This window comes from Phaethon lepturus, unplaced genomic scaffold (genome assembly GCF_000687285.1).
Source record: "Phaethon lepturus isolate BGI_N335 unplaced genomic scaffold, ASM68728v1 scaffold6337, whole genome shotgun sequence".
Classification (NCBI taxonomy): Eukaryota; Metazoa; Chordata; class Aves; order Phaethontiformes; family Phaethontidae; genus Phaethon; species Phaethon lepturus.
In genome coordinates, this window is record NW_010551060.1 from 15,000 (window position 1) to 37,993 (window position 22,994).

Genomic DNA, 22,994 nt, shown 5'->3' on the forward strand with positions numbered 1-22,994 from the left:
AACCTTTCCTACTCACACTCATGGAGATATTTTTCATAGTTTCAGCTCCTTATGTAGTCAGCAGCGTATTTACTGTTTACATGTTTTTTCTCCATATAAAGGCATATTAGCTTTTCTATGGAGCTATGTTATACAGCTATAGTACCAGCTCCTTAATTTTTCCAGCTCTGTACTTCTGCCCTAAGGAAAGGGAACATGATAATGCCTGACTGCTTGGACTGTGAAGGCTGACAGGGCCTCATCTCTCCCTGTGTCTCGATGGTTTTTCCATACTGTATGAGCCCATGAAAACAATAAAGAAGTTCATGAAAAGAAAATGTATGTGTCATAGAAACTACTTAATTTTAAAATATTTTTGCATGTAGAGTCATTTATAGAACAGTTCTCTTATTCATTGACCTGATTTTGTGACATTTGTATCTAAATGTTTGCTTGTGGTTGAATGATTTAGTGCTACAACCTGAAGAACAGCATATGCACGTTCATGAAGAGGACAGTTCTGTTTGTGCGACTGTAAGAATAGAGGAAAAAGAACAAGACAATGAGGACAGTGTCACACTTGATATTCAAGCATCAGGTATACTATTTTTGGATATACTTTATTTTATATAGCTTTGCAATATAATTTTATATTAAATAGTACTACTCAGGCAAATATGGAAATTATTAGGCTTAGTCTCTATGCCCTGTGACTGAAAACATTCTAACTAGATGGATATTTATTTTGACACAGGTGTGACAGCAGGTTATGGAATTCTGTCTTAAGACTAAAGCCAACTGCATGCAAACTAAAAAGTGCAGACTTTGAGTTATGTCTGATCTAAATCAGTGGATGTGAAATCTCTTCATGCCAATCAGTACCCTCAAATAATTATTCTGCATTTTCTCTCTGACAGAGTAAATGAAAGAACTGGGGACAGAAGGGATTGGCAGTATTTTGGTAGGATATGTCTTTGACACAGTAGTAATCCACTATGATTTTATCTAATACATGACTGAGCCTTACCCTGTGAACTCTTGCTGTTGTACTTTTCAAGGCATTGTATCAAAAAACATGCACTGACAACAATTTTGTCATGCAGTGGAAATGGTGGAGAAAAACGTAGAAGATATTTATCCTAGGTATTTTACAGCCTCAAATTAAGCACCCCCAGTCTAGAAAGTTGTAGGCCTAGCACAGATTAGTTTGGGTTTCCATGGAAATGCATCCACTCCAACCACGTGCTTAATGGGAGTCTCTTTCACAGAACCCATGAAAATGTAGAGCAGTATTTTGATCTATTCCCATCTGAGATGGGAATCACATGACAGCTATAAACTTATTTTTAAATCATTTTTTTAAATTAATTTTGAAGCAAGAGTCCTTTAATGCAACTGGAAAAAAATTAAAGCTTTTCTGCAGTCAAAACAAAGATTAGCATTTTGCAAAGGTAGTAGCATTTGTTGAGACTGAATGTCCTGTTACAGTCCTTGAAACAAAGTATGCTTCACCATGGTGGCCTTGCACATGAAGAAAAAGAATCTTTCTCAAAACCAAGCTGTAGCCAAAACAAAGCTTAGGAAGATTCACTTAACAGCAGAACATTGAAGATGCATGATTAGAAATACACTTTTAAAAGAAAATGATACATTAATACAGAAATGCCTGAAATAAATTATACAATGGACATCCAAAAAAAAAAAATCCAAAATCCAAAATATCTGAATAGTGCATTGACCAAGTGAAGTTAAGTCAGCTTCTAGTCAAATAATTTGTATAAATATGTTGAAAATATTTTTGAAAAGTATTAGTAAATCTTTGAAAATGAAGAATTGCAGAGTTCGATCTTGTTGATGTGATCAACTCAACTATAATATATAAACTATATATTCTTATAAACTATAAGAAATGGGTATGGAAGCATTTCCCTTTCTTACCTGAGGAAAAGGATGTCCCTTTCAACACATTCAGCAATTGACAGCTCTGTCATGGATGCTAATAGCACGAAAGTCAGTTGTAATTTGGAAAGAATTGTAAAAGAGCCACACAGCAGCTATTAGGAACTGTTAGTATGAAAGAACAAGGAGACTAACAGATTGCCTTGTTTAGCCTTGCTAGACAAAGACATTAGAAGCTAAATACCAGGGAAGGAGAAGGACTGTTTAAGTTGAAGTTATAGTAACAAGTGGATATAAAGGTACTAAGTCCAAGTTTAGACTACAAAGTAAAAGGCAGCTGTAGAACAATGGAATAATAGTACAATCTTAGTGGGAGTCACAGGAGTGAAAATCCTAACTTTTCATCATGGAGTTTGATCACTTTATGAAATGCTATGAGGAACAGCTTAATTAATATCCAGGCTGCTCACTGGCGAGCAACTGTTTTTCTATTATTGTTACAGCTTTCATGAAGAAGACATGTTTTGCTAGGTCTTTTGAATATTCTTGTCCAGTAGTAGTATATGAAATCAAACTTTATTATTATGTTTTGTTTATTGTGCTATCCAGAAAGCCAATGCCAGGCATACTGCCTCCTGGAAGAAGCAGCCACTCCTGTTCTAAAAGATTTGACACATCTGGGTGTACTTGCTTCTGTAAATTGGAGTTTTGACAACGTTAAATTTGATCATACAAGGTTTTTCTTAAAACAGCAAGAGAAAGTGATATGTGATCGTTTTAAAGAAGGTATGTGTTTTTTAAAAAAATTGTTTTTTTCATCTTCAATACTAATATGGGCTTATTTGGTGATACAAGGTTCAAGATGTTTGATAAAGTAATGATAAAACTTTCAGCAGTTTATCTTGTAGAGTTACAGTAATTTATTTCCTCTTTTATTTTGAAAGTAATGTCTCCTAGTTCTTCAGCATTACATTTATTAACCTGAATATTGTAATACAAAAAATATTCTAACTGAATTTCATTTTAAAATATTTTAGATATGCTTCAGAAATATTTCTTTTATATCAAACAATGTTTCAATTATTTTTATGTTAAATTTTAAAATTAAAAGCTGTCTATGTGTTTTTATTGTTTCTTTCCTTTTGGTAGCTATTGTTTGTCACATATGCATGATAAAAAATGCTAAGCCTCCATTAAAAATGAAGAGAAAAAAAATCCATGTTATTTTGTTTTCTTTCTGACTTCATTTATCTCCTATCTATTTGACATGTGAAAAATGTATAGAACCAGAATAATGCAAACAAAAGCCAGCTGAATCATTGACCCTTACAAAGATTTTCGGCATAAGAGAGGGGCAGGAAAACCTCACAGCAAAATACACACTGTGTTTGAAGAAGATTTAGAAAGCTATTGGGTATTTTGGATTATTTTTTGAGTTGTACTGCTCATAGTTGAGAACTAGTTGTAAGGACAACATAGCAGGCCATCTTAAAACTACCTGCCAAGTTTTTATATTATGTCACAAGTTATGTGATGAACTTTAGCTACTTAAACTATTACTTTCTGTGCTTAATGTATTTTTCTCAAAATAAAACTAATGATAGTGAAATTGCAAATGAGGAAGAAGGCAAACAAAAAAAAATTTTTGGTGTCTGCAGAGGGACAGCCTGTGATCTATATAATTACCATATTAAAATTGTGAGCAGCAGGGTTCTCTTAATTTCTGTGAGTTACAAAAAAGCAAACACCATCTTTACAAACATGAGGGAGACACTCAGTATCTATATCTGTATCTGTGAACTGCAGAAACGAAAACATTGCTGAAAAAAGCATGGAGAGAACTACTACTGCTTCTTAAGGTCAAGGAAAAATATGTAAAAGTCTGCATTTTAATTCAAGATTAATTTAAGAAAACTTATGTCCTTTCACATGCAGTTCACGTGCTATAAAATTGTAGTCTAAAGTAGGAGCTGGGCCAAGTGGCATGCTTACTCAAACTTCAGGGCCCTCTTTGTTTGTAGATTAGCTGTGCAGTATATTACCAATTGCTAAAATTGCCGCAATAAAATCTATGAAAATGTTTAGTGGATGAAATACTTATGAGGCAAATAGTCATCTAGTGGACCTTCCTTTTAAGGGCAAGGGTTTTCTGAGGAATGGATAATATTTACCCATCCCTTGTTATATAAAAATAACTGTTGCTGAACATAAAATTGACATATTAAATAGGTGGGTCTTTGGACTACAGCTTAAGGAAAGCAGTAAAAACTTCTTGCTTTTGGTTTAAAATACTGAAAAAGGACAGGTTGTTTTAGCTACTGTTGTCTGCACTGAAGAGACAGAGAAGGCCAAGGGTGGTCTTGCATTTTGTCCCCAACTAAAGAAGCAGGAGATGAGAATTTTCTTGCTGGAAGGTCCATAGAAATGTAGAAATGAGGAAGACTCTAACATATCCAGTCCATTCCTAATTAATATTTCTCTTCACTGTATAGAAAATTCCAAAACTTTCCTGGTAACTTACTTTTCCATTCTTTATTGCCTTCCTGGTTTTAAATAGTTTCACAATATCCAATCTCATTCCACTTTACTCCAGAATATGCTGATGCATTTTCTCATTAAACCCCTAGTGAACATAGAAAATAATCACTTACTATGATGGTATTGCTCTATTGGAATATTATTATTCCCCTGCTGGTCCTTTATTTCTGCACCAAATATCACCAAATGCTCCAGTCTTTCATCATAAAATGTGTTTTCTTACTATCTTGCTTTGTTTCGGAATGACCTGTATTCCTCACTGAATCTTTATGGTGACCGGTGTCAAGAACTGGTCATAGTCCTTCAGTTTCAGCACCTTCAGTGACAGAGATGAACAGTCACTTTCTGTCTTTTGATGCAGAATAGTGGCAAGATCTTTGTCTTCCATGCTGTGTCCAGCTAATTCTTCTGTAAGCTGTGTTCTTAAGTTTGATTTTTCCTTCCTGAGTGCTTCACTTGTCTTTTTGAATTAAAAGCTATGTTGATCCCAGTACACAGAACTATGTAATATTTTTCTTGTGTAATGCATCTCGTTGAGTAACTCCTTGGTCATTTGTAGTAATTTATTCTTTAATTACCTTCCTCAACGTTTTTTTAGCATTTTCAGGTATTTTATTATTAAATCCATTTACTCAGCAGCACTTGCATATTTCCTTTCTTAAGATAATGAACTACATCACTCCTTGTGTGCAATTCCCATAAATGCTTTCATCCTTCAGGCTAGCAATTCCTTCCTGTTCAGTCAAGTCCTTGAAGATTTATTCAAAATGGGTACATAATACAGAGTAGTTAGTCCGTAAATTGTTTGATTCACTCTGTGGGTCCAAGAAGCAGCAGATGTCCTCCAAATTTACCTTCTCAAAGAAGGTTAAGATTCTCATCAGGAACGGTCAATGAGGTGTGGGGAAGGTAATATCAGAAGTTAAGACTCTACATGGATCATTATTGGAAGACAATAGGAATTTTTCTCATGATATTTGTGAAGACTAGCTGAGTCCAAATAATTTACCATAAAGAATGTGGCTTTTATAGTCTGAAATTTGTTGAAAAGGTTCTGTGAAAAGCTCAATTTGAGGTTATCACTGCTTTAAAAATGCTTATTGATTAGTGGATAATCAGCCATTTTGTTTTCTTGGGAAGAGTTCTGAAATGTTTGGAAAACAGGTTATGTGGAGTTACAGTGCTGTTGAAAGATTTAGTGGTTTGAATAGTCGGATGAGGAAATAGTAATGTGAACAGCTGGGCTTATATGATGGACCAAGAGATGGGAACTTTATCAGTTTACGTGTATATTTAAAGATAGCCCTGCTAAAATCAGTAAGGCAGTATGGATTTAATGGCACACCTATGGGAACTGTTACCTGTCCTCCAGCAAGCACCATCTATCCCTACACAGCTTTCAAAAACACTTCACTGTGTGCCACTTCCTCTGGGTCAGATGACATGGGAAAAGTTATGCTATATCATAAGCTGTTTGCCAAGACCTCCAGATCCAACATTTCAAGATTATGTCTGTTTAAGTATGTTTATTGAAAATTCTGAGATACAGGGATCTTTTAAATTGATTACATATGTATAGCGTGATTTCTGAAATTTTATACAAACCACACCTGTGTCTTCTATTTGTAAAGGTAAAATAGATGAGAAGGAGATCATGCTGTTCAGACATGCTGCTCTGGTACACCTGCTGGTGACAGTTCGAGATGTCCTATTAACATGTGGCTTGGACACTGCACTAGGTTTGTTTTTAGTAGTGCATAATTATACCCAGAAACCCAATGCTTTGTGTGTTTTCTGCAGTCTGTCCTTCATGTTTTTAGGCTGTGATTCTCTGCCATCAGTGTACCTCCAGTGTGGCTTCAATGTGATATTCAACCCCCCTTGCTTCCTTATTTCTGTTCCATCGTTAGAAATTTCATTCACTGCAGACTGTACTTTCGTAGTGTATATGCTCAGTTCATGACTCAGTTATTACATGGATTTGCCAAAGAAACATTCATATGGACTTCCACATATATAATGTGGAAGTGTTTTGTATCACAGAATGACAGATTTTCCTTGGAACCTCTGTGTGGAAACTGAGAAACACGCAAAAATGGCAGGTGCTTTGTTGTTTATAATCTACCTTCTGCAAATGTGGAACACTTTCCACCTAAAAATATTCTTAGGCTCCTTGTAAGTGAGGTACTTAAAACTGAGGGCATTTTAAGCAAAATCTGAAATACTATCTAATGTATCATGAGGCAGGGAGTTTGAAGTTACAGTCCAGTTCTTAGCATTAGACTCACACAGAAGCTTTTTTTGAGCTTTTCTGGTCTTACACTTTTCAGATTTGGAATATGAAAATTCATTGTACCCAGTTGTACGCCTGAAATGATAATGGCATGTTTGTCAAGTTCACATAGTTATGTATTGTTAATTTTCAGATAGCTCTGTCGGGATAGATTCATAAGGAGCTGAAGTCAACTTTTATGAATGCCCTAGGAAAGTCAGGCTCCCACTGTCTTTATAGGAGATAAAGGGGTTCAGAGCATCTAAATGGAAAATATCTGTCATAAACTGAACTGTGAGGAAAAGAAATTACTTTGTATTCACTTAAATATTTCTAGCAATAAGAGTAGGAAGAAAAATACAGAATTAGTATGTAAGTAGATTCCTAAGTAGAATTCTTTCCTACAATTACTGTAAACAATGTAGGAGCATGGGAGGGAGACAAATGAGCAGTTCTTCCTCTGCTCTTCTATTGTAGCAAAAGCACTCCTAGATGGTATTGCAGAATTACACAGCACCAGTTCTTCCTGATCCCAGCAACACAGGAAACTGCACAAGTGAAAAAGATCTGAAAAAAACTTAGAAAATTGAGCCAGATCCTAAGTAGGCTCTGTAGTCCTCACTATTGTTGTGATGTTCTGCTGTGCTGTGTGATTCATCACACAGTTATCTTAGATGTATTTTTTCCTTATGCATTTTCAAATAATCTTAGCATTGTTCCCCATTTACATACAAAAGGCATTATTCGGAGTTGAGAAATAGTTGAAATATGAAGAGTGGTGAAAATACAGGGCAAGTAGAGCTTTGGACGGTGGGAGTATAGAAAAAGATAGAAAAAGTTATTTAGTATAAACCATATAGACTAGTTAAATATAATGATGCTGCTGCTCGTATCTGCAGCTATAAAATGCAATGTTCTATAATTCTAGCTGGAGTCATATGGAGCAGATGCTACAGGAGGCACAGCAGTTTTATAAAGGCCACTTATGTACCTGATTAGTATTAATAGTATTCTTGCTAATTGGTGAGCCATTAAATTTTCATCTTTTTTGTGCAAGATGCCTTCACATAATTAAAATTATGTGTAGATTAAGCATAAACCTTGGCAATTATATTTTGTCACTTCAGTTGCTTTTTTTGTTGCTTTATTAACAGGTTATTTGTCCAAGGCAAAGGATATCTATAAAAACATCTTAGAATCCTGTTTGAATAACATCTGGAGGCAGCTGAAGATTGTACAGTACAGCAGCCAGAAAAAGCATGAAACAAATCCCAAAATAACAGAGCTTCATTGTCAAATGTTAAATTGGATGCAAAATTATGGAGAGGAACACAATGTTAAGGTTAAAAATGTAAACAATTTCTCTAAGCAAACAAAGCTGCTCCAAACTATGTGAATAGTTATAATACTGTCTTGCAGCAAGGGTTGGTTTGTTGAGGAAAGTCTTACAATTACCTTTCCAACTCACAGTATCTGCTAAATAAGAGTAACCTAAAGTTTAAGACCTCTATCAGGAACAGTGTAGATTTCTGTTTGATCAGATCTCCCCCTGTTACGTGACTGAAATAACAGGCATATGAGTTTTAACATTGCCAGGGCTTCATCTTGTTGCAGGTCGTTTTATTTCCCTGGTAAGTATATGGTATCACATCACTTACTGAAAATTATATTATAACCTTTTATTTGAGGGCCTCAATCTTCTGGTGCAAAGAGAATCATAGCACAAGTCAGGATTGTATATGTGTACAGTGTGTCTCAGAGCACACACACCATGGAGTATATGGGTATTGTTATCCATAGATGACCTCTGCTTAGCCTATGTGTCAGGCCAATCTCCTGTCATTATAATTATATAAGAAGCAAATATCCATAACTGATAGTCATAGCATGGAGAATAGAGTTGTGGGGGAGATTCAGGTTATCCAAAGATTTTTTTTTTTCTGGGTATGTGAATATTTTGGGTGATACCATGCAGTGCAAAACACCTTTTTCCTCTGCAGAATATTTATTATTTATTTACAGAATACTTATCACTTATCCTGTTCTATTCCTGTTTGGAATAGAACTTACGCTGCTGAACAAACAGCCGAAAAAGACAAATCTTCAAGCTTACTTTTGTTTATTTTAACTTCTTTCCATACTTCACTTCCCGGAGCTTTCCTGTTCTTTTATTTCTGATAAGAGTTGCAGTAAGAGCGCTGAACATCTTTTGGTTAAATTTTTCTGAGAAGAAAAATATAATAGCTTGTTGTACACCCTTTTAGAATTTAAAATGGAAATGAAGCAACCAAAACAAAATAGTGTTGATTGTCTTGGTGTCTGTCCTTCAATAGACCCTCAAAGCTGATTTCAGCATCACTTTCTTCTTCTTAAGAGTAACAAATTTTGCTTTGTGATACTAGTATTATGCTATGCTAGGAGACATTTGACAACTTTGTCATTTTAATGTCAACTCAGTGACAATTTTGCTTTTCTTCTGAACTCTGCTAGATACGATTTTTTAAAATTTTTAACTGGAACTCTCCTGAGTTTTGACTTGCTTGCTTGACTTAAACTTAAGGTCATGCACATATACCCATGCAATGTAAGAATATATATGATTTTATTCACAATTATAAGATTGTTTACTGTTCCCTAACATTCAGAGGTAGTTTTCAATGAGCTAGAATAGCCAGGAGTAGTCCAGTTTTAACAAGAAGTAAAAATTGTATAAGTTGAATAAGCTGTTTCCTGTTCTATCATATCACACAAACATCAGTTAATATGATGTGAAATGTGACAATCTGGTTATCCTTTTATTAGCCAAAATTGTTACTGATGCAGGATTATAATGGGGCGTTTTCTTTGTAAGCAAGAAGTTGCTAGTGGAATAGAATAAACTGAACTTTACTCTTTGTTTCATCATCTTTTGTACTCATGATTAGATAGAACATGACTAAAAAAGTCATCTAGCTAATGACGTGTAATGATAATAATAATGTTGTATCACACGTGAAAAAGCAGGTCTGTATTTTAAAATGCAGTTGTCCAAAACTGCTTTGAAAGGAGCCAATGGGTTGTCAGGTGGCTGTTCTGTGCACCAACATATGGAAGTGGCAATCTGCTTGTCAGGCTGACCAATATCCAGAAGTTTTTTCTGACATGATCTAAAACGCTATTAGTATCTACATATATAATATTCTTGCATCTGTAAGTCTTAAGAGTTAGACAATACCATGTGCCTCCTTAAAAATCTTGTGTGCACCATGAAAGGTGCACCACTATACAATGGCATAAAAGTCCAGAGATCATCCTCTCTGAAAGTATGGTGTAAATCCTGTATGTAGGTACATGTTACATTCTTTGATTATGTAGCACAAGTTCAGTTTGTATTAGTTGAAATAGAGGACAAAGTAGAATCACTACCTTCTCTGGTAGAGATTTCTCTTTTTTAAAACTATGTCATTTTGGTAGATTCCAATCCTTTTCAATGTTTTCATCTTAAGCAGTTTCAGAGATAAGTGATCTCTGGCAGGAACACTTTGGTGTATTCCATCTATGTTCTGGAAAATCTTTCCAATTAGTTCATCAGTACATCTAGTATATCCCTCCAGTGCATCACCATCTTGCAGGCTGAATTCTAGCTACCTTCAGTTTAATTTTTGCCTCCATAGGGGTAATACCTCTAATTTAACAGTAATAATCTGCCTAGTGCAACAGTAATAATGTCATATAATGTCTTTAGATAATACCTTTAAATAGGGTTTTTACTTTGAATAATATATTCCAGTTTAAGTTTTCTCCTAGAACAGCTTTGATCATAAAACTAAATGCTGAATCTGATGTCTTCTATAATATTATTTCTCTAATTCTTGTAAGAATGCACACATACATCTGAGTTTCAAATTGTTGGTGATAGGAGAAAAATGCCAGCAAAATTCGACCCTGGATACAGGGAGAACAGACTTTGGGCTGCTGAAGGAATTACTAAGGTCCCCAGGGAATCTGCTTTTCAAGTTAATGGGGTCCATGAATGCTGGTCCCTTTGTAAGAGCCAGAGCAGAAAATTCCAAAGTGTCAGAAGTCAAGCAAGTGGGGCAGAAGGCTGGCTTGGCTGAGCAGGGATCTTTTTCTACAATTTAGGTGGAAGACGAAAGCATACAGACATTGAAAGCAAGGACAGGAGGACTACAGATATTCTGTTTGCCACTGTAGGGAGAAAATTTGTGTGGCCAAAGCTCAATTAGAGTTCAAGCTGACCAGCACTGTGGTCCGTTGCTTGATGAGGTTGGTCACCTTACAAATAGGGATGTAGAGAAAGCAGAGATGTTTAATGCATTCTTTGCCTCTGTCTTCAACACTGATGACGGGCCCTGGGACCCCCAGAGCCCTGTGTTGGAAGACTGCGACTGAGGGGATGATAAACTCCCAGCCGACCCTGAACTTGTTTGAGACTTTTTGCTCCAGCTGGATGCATGTAAATCTATGGGACCTGATGGGATTTATCCCAGGGTACTGAAGGAGCTGGCTGATGTCATTGCAGGACCTCTCCCCATTATTTTTCAAAGGTCTTGGGAGCCTGGAGAGGTCCCAGTCGACTGGAAGCTGGCAAATGTTGTCCCAATTTTCAAGAAGGGCAAGAAGGAAGACCCTGGTAATTACCAGCCTGTCAATCTCACTTCAGTGCCTGGTAAAATTATGGAGAAGGTTATTCTGGGAGTTATTGAAAAACACTTGAGAGAGAATGCAGTCATTGTTCATAGCCAGTGGGGGGAATGTCCTGCTTAACCAACTAAATTTCCTTTTATGACAAGGTCACGCATCTAGTTGACCAAGGGAAGCCAGATGTGGTGGCTTTGGATTTTAGCAAAGCTTTTGACACTGTCTCTCACAGTATCCTTCTGGATAAACTGTCCAGCACATAGCTAGACAAGTCCATAATACATTAGTTGAGCAATTGGCTGACAGGTCAGGCCCAAATAGTTATAGTAAATGGGGTTAAATAAGTCTAGCAGCCAGTCCCCAGTGGAGTTCCACAGGGCTCAATTTTAGGGCCAGTTCTCTTTAATGTTTTTATAAATGATCTGGATGCAGGAGTTGAACGTACTTTAAGTTTGCCCAATGGTACTAAATTAGGACTGTGGACTCGCTCAAGTGTAGAGAGGCCTTACAGAGAGATCTGGATAGACTACAGAGCTGGGCAATGACGAGACATATGAAATTTAACAAGAGCAAGAGCCAGATTCTCCACCTGGGATGGGGCAGTCCTGGTTATACACACCAACTAGGGGTCAAGAAGCTAGAGAGCAGCCCTGTGGATAGAGATCCGGGTTCCTGGGTTGATGGCTGAGGTTGAATATGAGTCAACAATGTGCCCTGGCAGCCAAAAGGACCAAGCGTGTCCTGGGGTTTATCGAGCACAGCATAGCTAGCCAGTCGAGTGAGGTGATTGTCCCACTCTACACTGCACTGGTGCAGCCCCACCTTGAGTGCCATGTGCAGGTTTGGGCGCCCCAATATAAGAAGAACATCAAAGTATTAGAGTGTGTCCAGAGGAGGGCAATCAAGACAATGAAAGGCCTCAAGGGCAAGACTTAGGAGGAGCAGCTGAGGTCACTTGTTCAGCCTGGAGAAGGCTGAGGGGTGACAGTCTACAATTTCCTCACTTGGAGGCAGTGGAGAGGGAGGTGCTGATCTCTCTCTGGTGACCAGCGGTAGGACATGAGGACATGGAATGATGCTGCATCAGGAGAAGTTCAGACTGGACATTAGGAAAAGGCTGGGAGGGTGATCGGTCACTGGAACAGGCTCCCCAGGGAAGTGGTCGCAGGACCAAGCCTGTGAGAGTTCTAGGAGCATCTAGACAGTGCTCTTAGTCATATGGTTTAGTTTTAGGTAGCCCTGTGAAGAGCAGGGAGTTGTCCTCAGTGATCCTTATGGGTGCCTTCCAACTTGAGATATTCTATGATTGTCATTCTGGAAAAGTCTGAAGCTTCCATTTTTGCCACCTGCTTAGTCAATCTCATGCATTCTGTGCAAAGGAGAAAAAGATGTATGCAGGCTGAAAGAATGATTTTTTTACAATACTAGAGTTTCTTTTACTTGTCTTCTTCCAGATACTAATCATAACAAGAATGGACTCTGAGAGAGAAAAAGCTGCCCTTATTCACACTTTATCCAGAGTAAAAGGTAAATAATTATTTTTATGTGTATTTTTGAAAGAAAAAATGGCTGTTATTCTGTGCTTCACTGCATTGCTGTTTGTATACTTCTTGCAGGTGTTTCTTCCTTGTCTTCTCATCAGGAGCCTTTCTATATACTTTTCTTACTGTTTTCTGTTTCCTAACTCTTCCATCAGCCTTTTTTCTTTCATGTAATTTTATTTTCCCCTGATTAAGATGTTTTCTGTTGCAAGAGAATGATAGTTCATCTGTCGAGTCAAAGATTTATTTAACAGAACACAAAGGAGATGTGGGCAGCCCATTGCCTAATTATAATGGCATCTGTTGTCTTGGTCAGATTGTCTCTTTGTTCTTAGCTGATCAGCAGTCACAGGTTTTCTTCCTTGCAAGCTTATTAAGAGCGGTTAGAATTTATAAGTCTTAACTAAGGTCCCTAGCATAAAACCTTAAATGAGTAGTTAGATACAGATCATGATTTCCTTTAGCCATCTGTTGCTGACCTTGTTTACTAATTTGCTAAATATGTAAGCATAAGCTGTAGCAATCTATTAAACTCAAGAAAAAAAAAATACTATTTCCAATATCCCAGCCCCTCACTGATACAAGCAACAGTTTCAACAGCTTGTTCAATGTCACAGATTCAGCTGGTAAAAAACCCATGTTTCAGGAAGGTGCTTATTTGAGCCTGTACTTATGTTTTGAGCAAGCCATTGATTGCTTTCATATTGCTTTTTAAAACCCATGTTTGTAACTCCTACTTGCTTGAACCTTATCAAGTGTCATGTACTGTATTGTTCTTTTGCCTTTAAAAATAAAGTTAAATTTCCTGTGCTCTTAAAAAAGAAAGCCTGTCTTTTAGAATGTTTTGAAAGGAAGGAGGCAGGTTCACAATGCTTTTACTAATAATAATATTTAATGAAAAGTATTTTATTTCTTTTACGATCTTAAGACTGGTTGCAAACACAGGTCAGTCCAACTAACTAAACTTTTGAAGAGAGGCATTTGTGTTACAGAAACGTACCTTCTTAGCTACATCTTCCAGTCATACTTGTAAAGCTTGAAGTGTACAAACAGTGTAAAGCAATTTAATTTATAAAGGGGCAAAAAAAGATGCTTCCTTTTGCACTAGCCTTTAATTTTTCATTTTAAGGTAATCGGGCTGTGAGTTTGTGAGATAGGAAACTCGTTTGCATTACTTTTTCCTTGGGTTCAAAAATGGAAGTTTCTAAATCATTGTACCCACCAGTGCAACACAAACTGAAACTGTGTAGGACTTCATCAAGGTAGACAATGTAATGCGTAACATTTTAATATCCTGTGTTGTTCCACATTTTACTGCTTACTGCTGTGCATTGATTCATAATTGCAGAGTATAATTTCTTTGATTAAAGCTTTAATACTTTTACGCAGGTTTGAAAGCTATGGATTTGAATTCTGAGAAGAAAGGAACCTTTTTAGGTTCTAAAGATATCATTAGCAAGTAAGTTAAATTCTTCATTTTTGAGAACCAAGTCTTTACTCAGGACTAATGTCAGTGAAACTTCTGTTACTTTTGTTCATTCCCATGGGACTTTTCAGTCTGGAGTAAAAATTTCAGAATATGGATCTACAGCTTCATCCTGGGAAGGGAGAATTTTACCCACACTCTAGCAAAATGCTGAATTGTGAGGCTCAGAGGAACTTTTAGAAAACACGCAGTTGCATGTTTTTACCTTTTTTTTTTATTTTGCATTTTTTAGAAAAATTTTTTTAGAAAAATGTGTAAAAAAAATGTTTGTTTTGCATGTTTCAAAAAAAGGTGGGTGGGAAGGGCATAAGAGAAGACCAATTATGACATTTCAGGAAAATATGAATACTTCAAGTAGATAATAGGAGGGGGGGAAGTGCAGCTTTTAATTTTAAAATTATTTTTTTTAAAAATTACAGTTTTAAATTCATGAGGGGTAAATACTTTTTTGTAAGCCGAATTTAAACAGTGGTAATTCTTCAAAGTAAAAATGTGCTTATTTTGTTTTAAGGGTAATTCTACCTGAACTTAATTTTATTAATATTTTTGTTGTTTTTTTAAGACTTAGTAGATATTCCTGTGTTATTGTACATAATCGGCAAATTGGAGCTGACTTCCCTTGGACACACTTCTCATTAGTAATGGAATATGATTATTCTGAAAACTCTTGCTGGAAAAATCTGTGCAAAAATCTGAATGTTACTTACATGACTTTTAAAACCACCCTCCCTGAAACAATACAAATGGGTAAGTGCTCTCCAGAATTGTAATAATCAGTTGGGTTGGTATAGGAAAAGAAAGCATTTTCTGTACCCTAAAATGCTACATTCACATGAAAGCTAAAGCTAAGCAAACAGAGTTGGTTTATCTATACAGCAAGATAGGAAGGTGTTTTTCTTAGGGTGTGATCTTAGTTTTGGCCAGGATGTAGTAGTAAATGTTGGCTGATAAAAGACTTGTGCCAAGTGCACAGGTTGTTTACAGTTACTACAAGCTGTATCCACCCTTCCTGATCCTAAGGCAATGTTGCTGTACATCTAAAGGAATACAAATTAAAGCTTAATTTCAAAGACATTCAGAAGAGTTTAAATTTGGAAAAAAAAAAGCATATCATGGAAGCATTTTAATGGGGATGAATAAAAGCCGCATTTTTAAAATATATGTCTATTTAAATGCCTAAATGTATGTTTAGTTTTTAGTTTTTAGTTATGAAACTGTTATCTTACACATACAAAATATTTCAGGCAATCACTGTGGTTCCTTTCTTCTGGAGGTACAGATTCCTTATGTATTTCTGACAACTGAAGGTCTTCTTAATATGCCAGATATTCTTCAGCTTTTGGAGTCCAAGTGAGTGAAAATAACCTATTTAATCTTATTGACTATTTATTTTCAGTTTTCCAGGACATGTATCTTGTCCAACGATATGACATAGTAGGCATATACTTGGCTATCAGGTACATTACTGCAATTACACTATTAGCATTTTAAGAGACAGGAAGATAATTTTTTTACGTTGATAGCTTAATTCTATAAATTAACACAGATGTTAACCAGATGGAATTGGCCGATTCGTTTATTTCAATTCTAAGCTGGCACTTTTAATCAAAACAACTTTTTTGTCTACATTTCCCTGAAAATCATAATATTACCCCAAAACATTTTTTGCTTTAGTGCTTCTTGGTGCTTGGAAGACTTTGTATTTAATTCTTCATAAAAATTGCTTTTGGATTTTTTGTTAACTACTGGAGTTACGCTAAAAAAGCAAAACAAACAACAGTCTCATTTGCTGATATATAACAGCTTTCAGGAGAGGCTAAGTTAAAATAAAAAACTACTTTATTTGTAAAATTCAGATCTAATATTCACTTCATTTTGAATACCCTTTAACCTGTACAAAAATTTTCATGCTTGTAAATCATTGCACATATGCATTATTTTCTTTGACATAATTTTCTTGCATTTTGCTTTCACAATAATAAATACCTGATAAAAGTACCTTTTATCACAGGAAGCAATAGGAGACAGAGCAGCAGCATCTCTTAACATAGTGCCAGAGATACAGATGGCTGATTTCAGCATGTTGCTGAAGATACTTGCCAGTTTTGATCCTTGCAATATCCTTAAGTCACCTGTGAAGCCATTTTTGAGTTGTGTCTAATTACAGTTCAATAAGGGAAAAAATGAAATGTTTAACATTTAAAATTTGAACATTTAATTTGGCATGCACTTTCAAACTCCGACCTGTTCAGATTCTCTGTTCAGCCTGGCCATAAGCTAAACACCCAGGAATGCTTTTTGATACTTTCTTGCTAGCTCCTTTGGTACTTTCTCACTAGATCCTCATCAGCTTCTAGCACTGATGAAGTAATTAAGTAGGTGAGCAAAGAACTATATAGTTTCAGAAGAGCTTATAGTTCACTTTTTTGTTAATGTCTGAATAGACTGTCCATACAAGTTTCTAGAAGACTTAACTGCTGGCAGATTTGGGTTTATGTCTCTTGTGTTTCCTAGGGGTGAGGCCAAGTAATGTGATGATTGTCTCTTCTCAACTTCCCCTCTTAGTCAGACAAGAGTCCCTGAAAACCCTGAGGTTCATACCGATGGCAGCCAGGGAGTTGTCACTCACTTGGCCTTCCCTGTTCTGCACAATCATGAAAGAAAGAAAAGAAATACAACATTAATGGCTTCAAGTTGCGCCAGGGGAGGTTTAGATTGGATATTAGGAAAAACTTCTTCACTGAGAGGGTGGTCAGGCATTGGAACAGGCTGCCCAGGGAGGTGGTGGAGTCGCCATCTCTGGAAGTGTTCAAGAAACGTGTGGATGTGGCGCTTCAGGACATGGTCTAGGGGACATGGTGGCGCTGGATTAATGGTTGGACTTGATGATCTTGAAGGTCCTTTCCAACCTAGTGTTTCTGTGATTCTGTGATTCTGTGATCCATTTAATTACTCAAAAGGAGTATCTAAGTATATTTTCTTGATTTATCTATTTTAGTTTCTGTATTACATCTTTTTTTTTTGTAAATTCAAAGGCTGTATGTCAAGGTTGTATTGGGTGCAGTTAGCAACATAATTGAATTAATCCAGTAATATTTCATAAGTCACTGCTACATTGATGTGTATTCTTCGAATGTGTCTTAAAGTGAACTTGAACATTTGAGAAAGATCAAGGTATGAAAAGACTGTGTAATTCAAAAAATTGTGTTGAGAGATGTATGTTTTTAATTTCCTTTAAGAAAATCTTACTATTTTACTTAACTGAGATTTAATAAAGTAATTTGACTTCTTCAGGTACAGCATTAACTTTGTTGAAAGAAGCAGCAGTTACTCCTTAAGGCTCTTTGGAAGTACAGATCGATATGTTGTGCTGACAATAGATGAATGTACTGCGCTCTTTTTACAGGTATAAAATGAAACTGCTATGTCCAAATTCCGTTATGCATTGAGTCACTTCTAGGCTGTATTTGCAGCCTTCTACCATATCTTTTCTTCCTTGTAATCATATTTAATTCATGCATTGTTTCATGACATAAATTATTTCCAAATTCATTAACTCCAAAATCTGTCTATGCCAGTTTGACTAGTTTAAAATGTTCTCGTGCCTGTACCTACATTTCTTCACAGAATTTTAACATTTGACCTGAGATTGGATTGTATTAAATACAGTTAAATGATGCATAAATGAAAATAGGGTTGTATAAAGGAATATTGTAATAAACAATTAAATGCATCTGTGACAATATTCTCTTACCACTGTGCATGTTAATTCCTCCTATTTCAGATAGTTATGTGAATTAGTCTAGGGAATAATTTGTCCTCCTTTTAATAAAAAGTAATAGTTTAGACAGTAGCATTCTGCTGGTATGCAGCAAGACAGATGACTTTACAGGTAGAAGAACTGCTACTGAAAGATAGATAAGGAATAAAATAATCAATTAGTATTGCAAGCACAGCACAAATAGACTTTCCTACATGCCACAGCAAATGCTACTGCAATTAGTGATGTTATATTTTATATATTCAGTGTGGGTATAATATGATTTGTATAGGTTAAGTAAGTGCTTCAGAGGTTTATAACAGTATTTTGCATTATTAAGGGTCTCAAAAATCTTAAGAACATCTGAAAAAGTTAGTAGCACTGTTTCTTTTTTACAAGAGGGAAAAAGAAGTAGGAAGCAGTGAATCAGCTTTTTAAAGGTCAAACAAAATACAAGTTGGGAATACAACATAGTTTTTCTGACTCCCAGATGTGTCTTTAATACCTATATTATTTAGCCGTATTTATATTTGATCTAACTTCTGCATAATACAGCAATGCACATTAAAAGCTTGTGACAACCATGGTAATATATTTATTTAGTTTTCACTTTTTATATTAATTTTATGGTAGAGTGTGGAAGAACTACATTACGAGAAATCCTGTGACAATGTAATATCGAAGCTGATGGCATTATCACTCCAATATACGTGCTGTTGGATTGTTTTCTATTCCAGAGAAAGACTGAATTTAGAGTAAGTAAGTTTTGAAATTCTTTAGTTATCTTGGTATCTTTAAAACAAACTTACTGCTAAAGGAAGCTGCTTATTAGGACAAGCTAATGCTCTTTGTTCTTTGAATTTCTCTATAGCAACACATTTTTCTTAGAACAATATGAATATTGAAGGCTCGTATTTCTAGCGGTCTTCAGACTTTTCACTTAGTTACAGTGTTGTCATACTCCTACTGAAAAACACAGTGGAATGGTAGAAGTAACTGTCATCACTGGAGACCCCAAAAAAAGTTAGCAAAGATGTTTTTTATGTGTTAGGATCTTTTTAGTCTTGCACAAGAGATAAAGAAACAGTTGTTATAAAATCACAGGATTTTATACTAACATGACACATATTTCAGATCAACAGGTCCAGAAATTTCACAAGACTAAGGATATTAACCACTGGAATTATTCTTTATAACTGTTTGAAGTAAATTAACCCCTACAAGTACATGCTTATGAATTACTGTGTTAGCATCACTGTGTATCATTTGCAACAGGGAGACATTCTTCAAGTGTTCTTTCAATCCATCAGTAGTTCTCTTGCTATCGAAGCACAGCTTTTGTTGATGTAGTTCATAAACTTTCCTTTATTGTGAGATTTTTTTCTATGAGCAAATGGTAAATTTTCCATGCATCAACTTTCCTCTCTCTGATTTTTCTCCAGTGACTGGCCCTGATCCAATCCTTTTGCTTCAAGCCAGGCTTGCTTTGCTGTGGGCTGACTCCATTTTCTTCCTCACAGTGCATCCTTCAGCATTTAGTCACTAAATGTGTCCTAGTTCTCCTTTCACAGATATTAATGTTCAAAATGTACTAATGTTCTGAATTCCAGGAAATTAAATAGATCTTTATTAACACATGCAATAAACATTTTGGAATTATTACATGTGCATATTAAATATTAATGGTCCAATGAAACTGTTTTATAGGTACAGTCTCAGGGGAGATACTCTGCTTAACCTTGTCTTAATTTATGCCACTCTGATTGAACTTACACAGGAGTCAGAAGACTTTGGTGTGAAGGTAATTTTTTTGGTAACAACTTTTCTGTTTTAATCTTCACTGCATGATATTTCTGAAGTGCTTAATCAAGTATGCGTTCTACATCAAAAAACATAAAATAGCTCAAAATTACTAAAATAAGAGAGAGGACCTTAATTCAGTGCTGCTGAAGTCAGTGAAAAGACAGTGTTGACTCCAGTACAAGTTGAATCAGGTTCAAATAGCAGCTGAAGTGTTTTTATAACTAGGAGTCAAGAAATGAGATTGTACCTTTAGTTTTATAAATTATTAGAATGTGTATTAATCCTGCTTATGTCGTAATTTGAAGTTTCGGATTAATATTACATTACTAATGTCATAGAAGAAAAGAGAGTGTAATTTTCTCTGCTGTCAGCTAGTTTGCTTTTTTTTAATATGGCAAGGTAAATTAACTTTTTTTATTATAGATCAGAAAATGCAGTATCTAGAATAATCAACATTAAAAAATGAGGCAAAAGTTTCATTTGGCTTACAAAGTTGATGTCTGTAACTTATTTCTTTTACATGAAGTAACATCTTTTCAGGCAACTTTTTACTTATTTACGTGTTAAAATTTGTTTCGCGTTTACCTTGTTAAATGAAGGTTAAAGAGAGGACAAAGCTTTTTTCATTCCATGTACTCAGCAGCTTAGTTTATGTGGAAATTACAGGTGCCTTGAAGGTGTTACACACCTTCTTAAGCTATATTAGGCATCTCAGAATTACCTGTTTATTAGGCACTGATAGGAACCCATAAACTTGATCACATGTAAAAGACCTGTAAGATAAACTAATTTCACCTACATAGGATTTGCATAAATAATGAGTGTAATTTGCTGCCAGGCTAGTGGTCAGAGGCTGGAGTTCCTCTGCATGATAAGCATGTATCAGGTTTAATTACTCCACATTACCAGCTGTTGTGTTCAGGGTCACCTTTCAACTTTACCATTTAGCTTCTGTAACACATTAAGACATTCCCTAGTACAAGTTTTAACCAAAAATTTTATGTATCGCTTTTAGGTAGTTCTTACACCAGGGATTGAAGAGACAGCACTGGTAATTCGTCAGATTGCTGACAACGTTTTGATAGCATCTAATATCAATCCTCACGAGTGGTTGGACAAATCCTGGCTTTCTGTCTTGCCATCTGAGGTTTGCTTATCTTTCCATTAAATTACACTGTTTTCTTCCTGTTTCTCAGACACATAAAGTTCTAGGCTTTTTTTGTTGTTCTCTTAAAATACATTTTTAAAATAAGCATTATTATATATACATATACACACACGTATTTTTATATGCATGCATATATATGTATACACAAGGCGGGGGAGGGGAGAGAGAGAGAGGGATGTGTGTAAAAATTACTTCTGTCATCCTTGCCAGCACAATTAGGAGCAACTCAGACTTTTCCCATGCTTTCACAATTAACCAGTAGAGAAATTTATCCTCCACATCCACTGGCCAGTGTATACAGTTCTACAGTTCTAGGCACTAAGTTTAAAAAGCTATCCAAATTGCAAAAGATAAACATACAATGGTTCACTTGGGCAGGAAGCCAAATTCATCAGTGCTGATGCATTACTGAAGTCAATGGCGTTGCTTACAGACTGCTTTAATACAAGATAGTAGAAATTTTTTTAACTTCTTATGCATTAGTTGATATTGGACATAGACAATAAATGCTGGAACAAGTCCATCAATCTCAGTCAAATAGGTGATGTTCTTTAACTTGTATATTAAGGCTTTCAAATTAAACATATGGATTTGTTCATTTTATGTGGAAGCTTTGAACTCCTCTAAAGCTGAGATCCTTTTTGGCTTTTGCAAAATTCAGAAGCGTTTTAAAGCAAGTATTGGCATGGCCTTTCAAGTGTAGGATATTGGATTATAGATTTTCCAATTTAGAGATTAAGGATACTGGTAAAAAAATTAGGGGAGTCATTGATTGTATTGTGTCTCTGTTAAATGAATTAGAACCTGGTATCTATTCAGTGCAGAACTTTATGAAAGTCAGGAACTGGAAGCTGACATTCTTAAAACACTACAGCTTTCAACTTGCTGCCCTCTGTGTGACATTCAGCCTCCCCCTAGCAACTCCTGCTTTTGACATCTGTCTCATTGCTGTTTACAAATGTAACTGTAAAACAAAACTAGCCTTGTCAGTTTACCTTGACCTAAGAAATTGTCTTTAAAATGGAGAATAAACAGTAAATCTGGTAATGTATTTTCAAACCAAGTTCACATGATTCATTGGTTTCATCCTTTAGAATAGAAACATCTTTAGACTTTGCTTACTTTTTATAAACTATTATGCAGAACTTACTCTTTTGCAAAAATGATAAACTGTTACACCTGTAGTAAAAAAAAAAGTTTTAATGCACTATAAAAGTGCACTGTTTGAAAGCTCTATTTCAATGGTATACTGTATGACCTATTCACAGGGATGTCATTCTGTAGAAACTGAAAAAAAAGGGAAAAGAAAGTTTGTCAAATATCAACAAGATATTTAACAAAACAATTTCTATTTCCAGACAGAAAAATGCCTGCTTACTTTTCCGTGTATCAACCCACTGGTTGCTCAGTTTATGTTAAAGAAGGGATCTTCACTGAACAGAATGTTTCTTGCAAGCTTTGATCAACTTCAGGAACTTCTCCCAGAGGTGCCAAAAAAAGTTTTAAAGGTTGGCCAAAATTAATTTATGTATTAGATCAATCTTTTTGCACTGTCCTAATACACTTTTTTAATCTGATGCTACATGCGCATTTACTAGTATAATTTTAAAATTATATGCTAAAGCATATTATTCATATCTAAAATATTGAGCCTGATAATTCTCAGCAGATTTTGTCAAGTCAACATTATGTTAGTGTGAAGATAATTAGAACATTTCCTTAACTGGAAAAATACTAATTTGATCAGCTTCCTTTTCAAGCTTCATTGTATCAAGTATTGTATCAGCATACAAGCTTATATGTTTCCCTCATATAAGAAATGTTTGCCAATTAACTATTTCCAGGACTCCTTCCCTTCCCTTCCCTTCCCTTCCCTTCCCTTCCCTTCCCTTCCCTTCCCTTCCCTT

At 35.6% G+C, this 22,994-nt stretch overlaps 1 protein-coding gene across 1 annotated transcript in view; it reads left to right on the top strand.

Annotated features, from left to right (window-relative positions):
* The window catches only part of LOC104623605 (chromosome unknown open reading frame, human C9orf84), a gene marked incomplete at its 5' end in the record, with an annotated part of 41,722 nt that overhangs the window by 14,584 nt on the left and 4,144 nt on the right, over positions 1–22,994 (top strand). Inside the window, 13 exons of the mRNA XM_010290744.1 lie at positions 452–577; positions 2,488–2,664; positions 6,048–6,155; positions 7,843–8,030; positions 12,784–12,856; positions 14,260–14,329; positions 14,925–15,103; positions 15,601–15,706; positions 17,651–17,762; positions 18,750–18,871; positions 19,824–19,917; positions 20,935–21,066; positions 22,446–22,595. Coding sequence (XP_010289046.1) covers positions 452–577; positions 2,488–2,664; positions 6,048–6,155; positions 7,843–8,030; positions 12,784–12,856; positions 14,260–14,329; positions 14,925–15,103; positions 15,601–15,706; positions 17,651–17,762; positions 18,750–18,871; positions 19,824–19,917; positions 20,935–21,066; positions 22,446–22,595 — 1,637 coding nt within the window. The remainder of the gene's footprint in view (positions 1–451; positions 578–2,487; positions 2,665–6,047; positions 6,156–7,842; positions 8,031–12,783; positions 12,857–14,259; positions 14,330–14,924; positions 15,104–15,600; positions 15,707–17,650; positions 17,763–18,749; positions 18,872–19,823; positions 19,918–20,934; positions 21,067–22,445; positions 22,596–22,994) is intronic.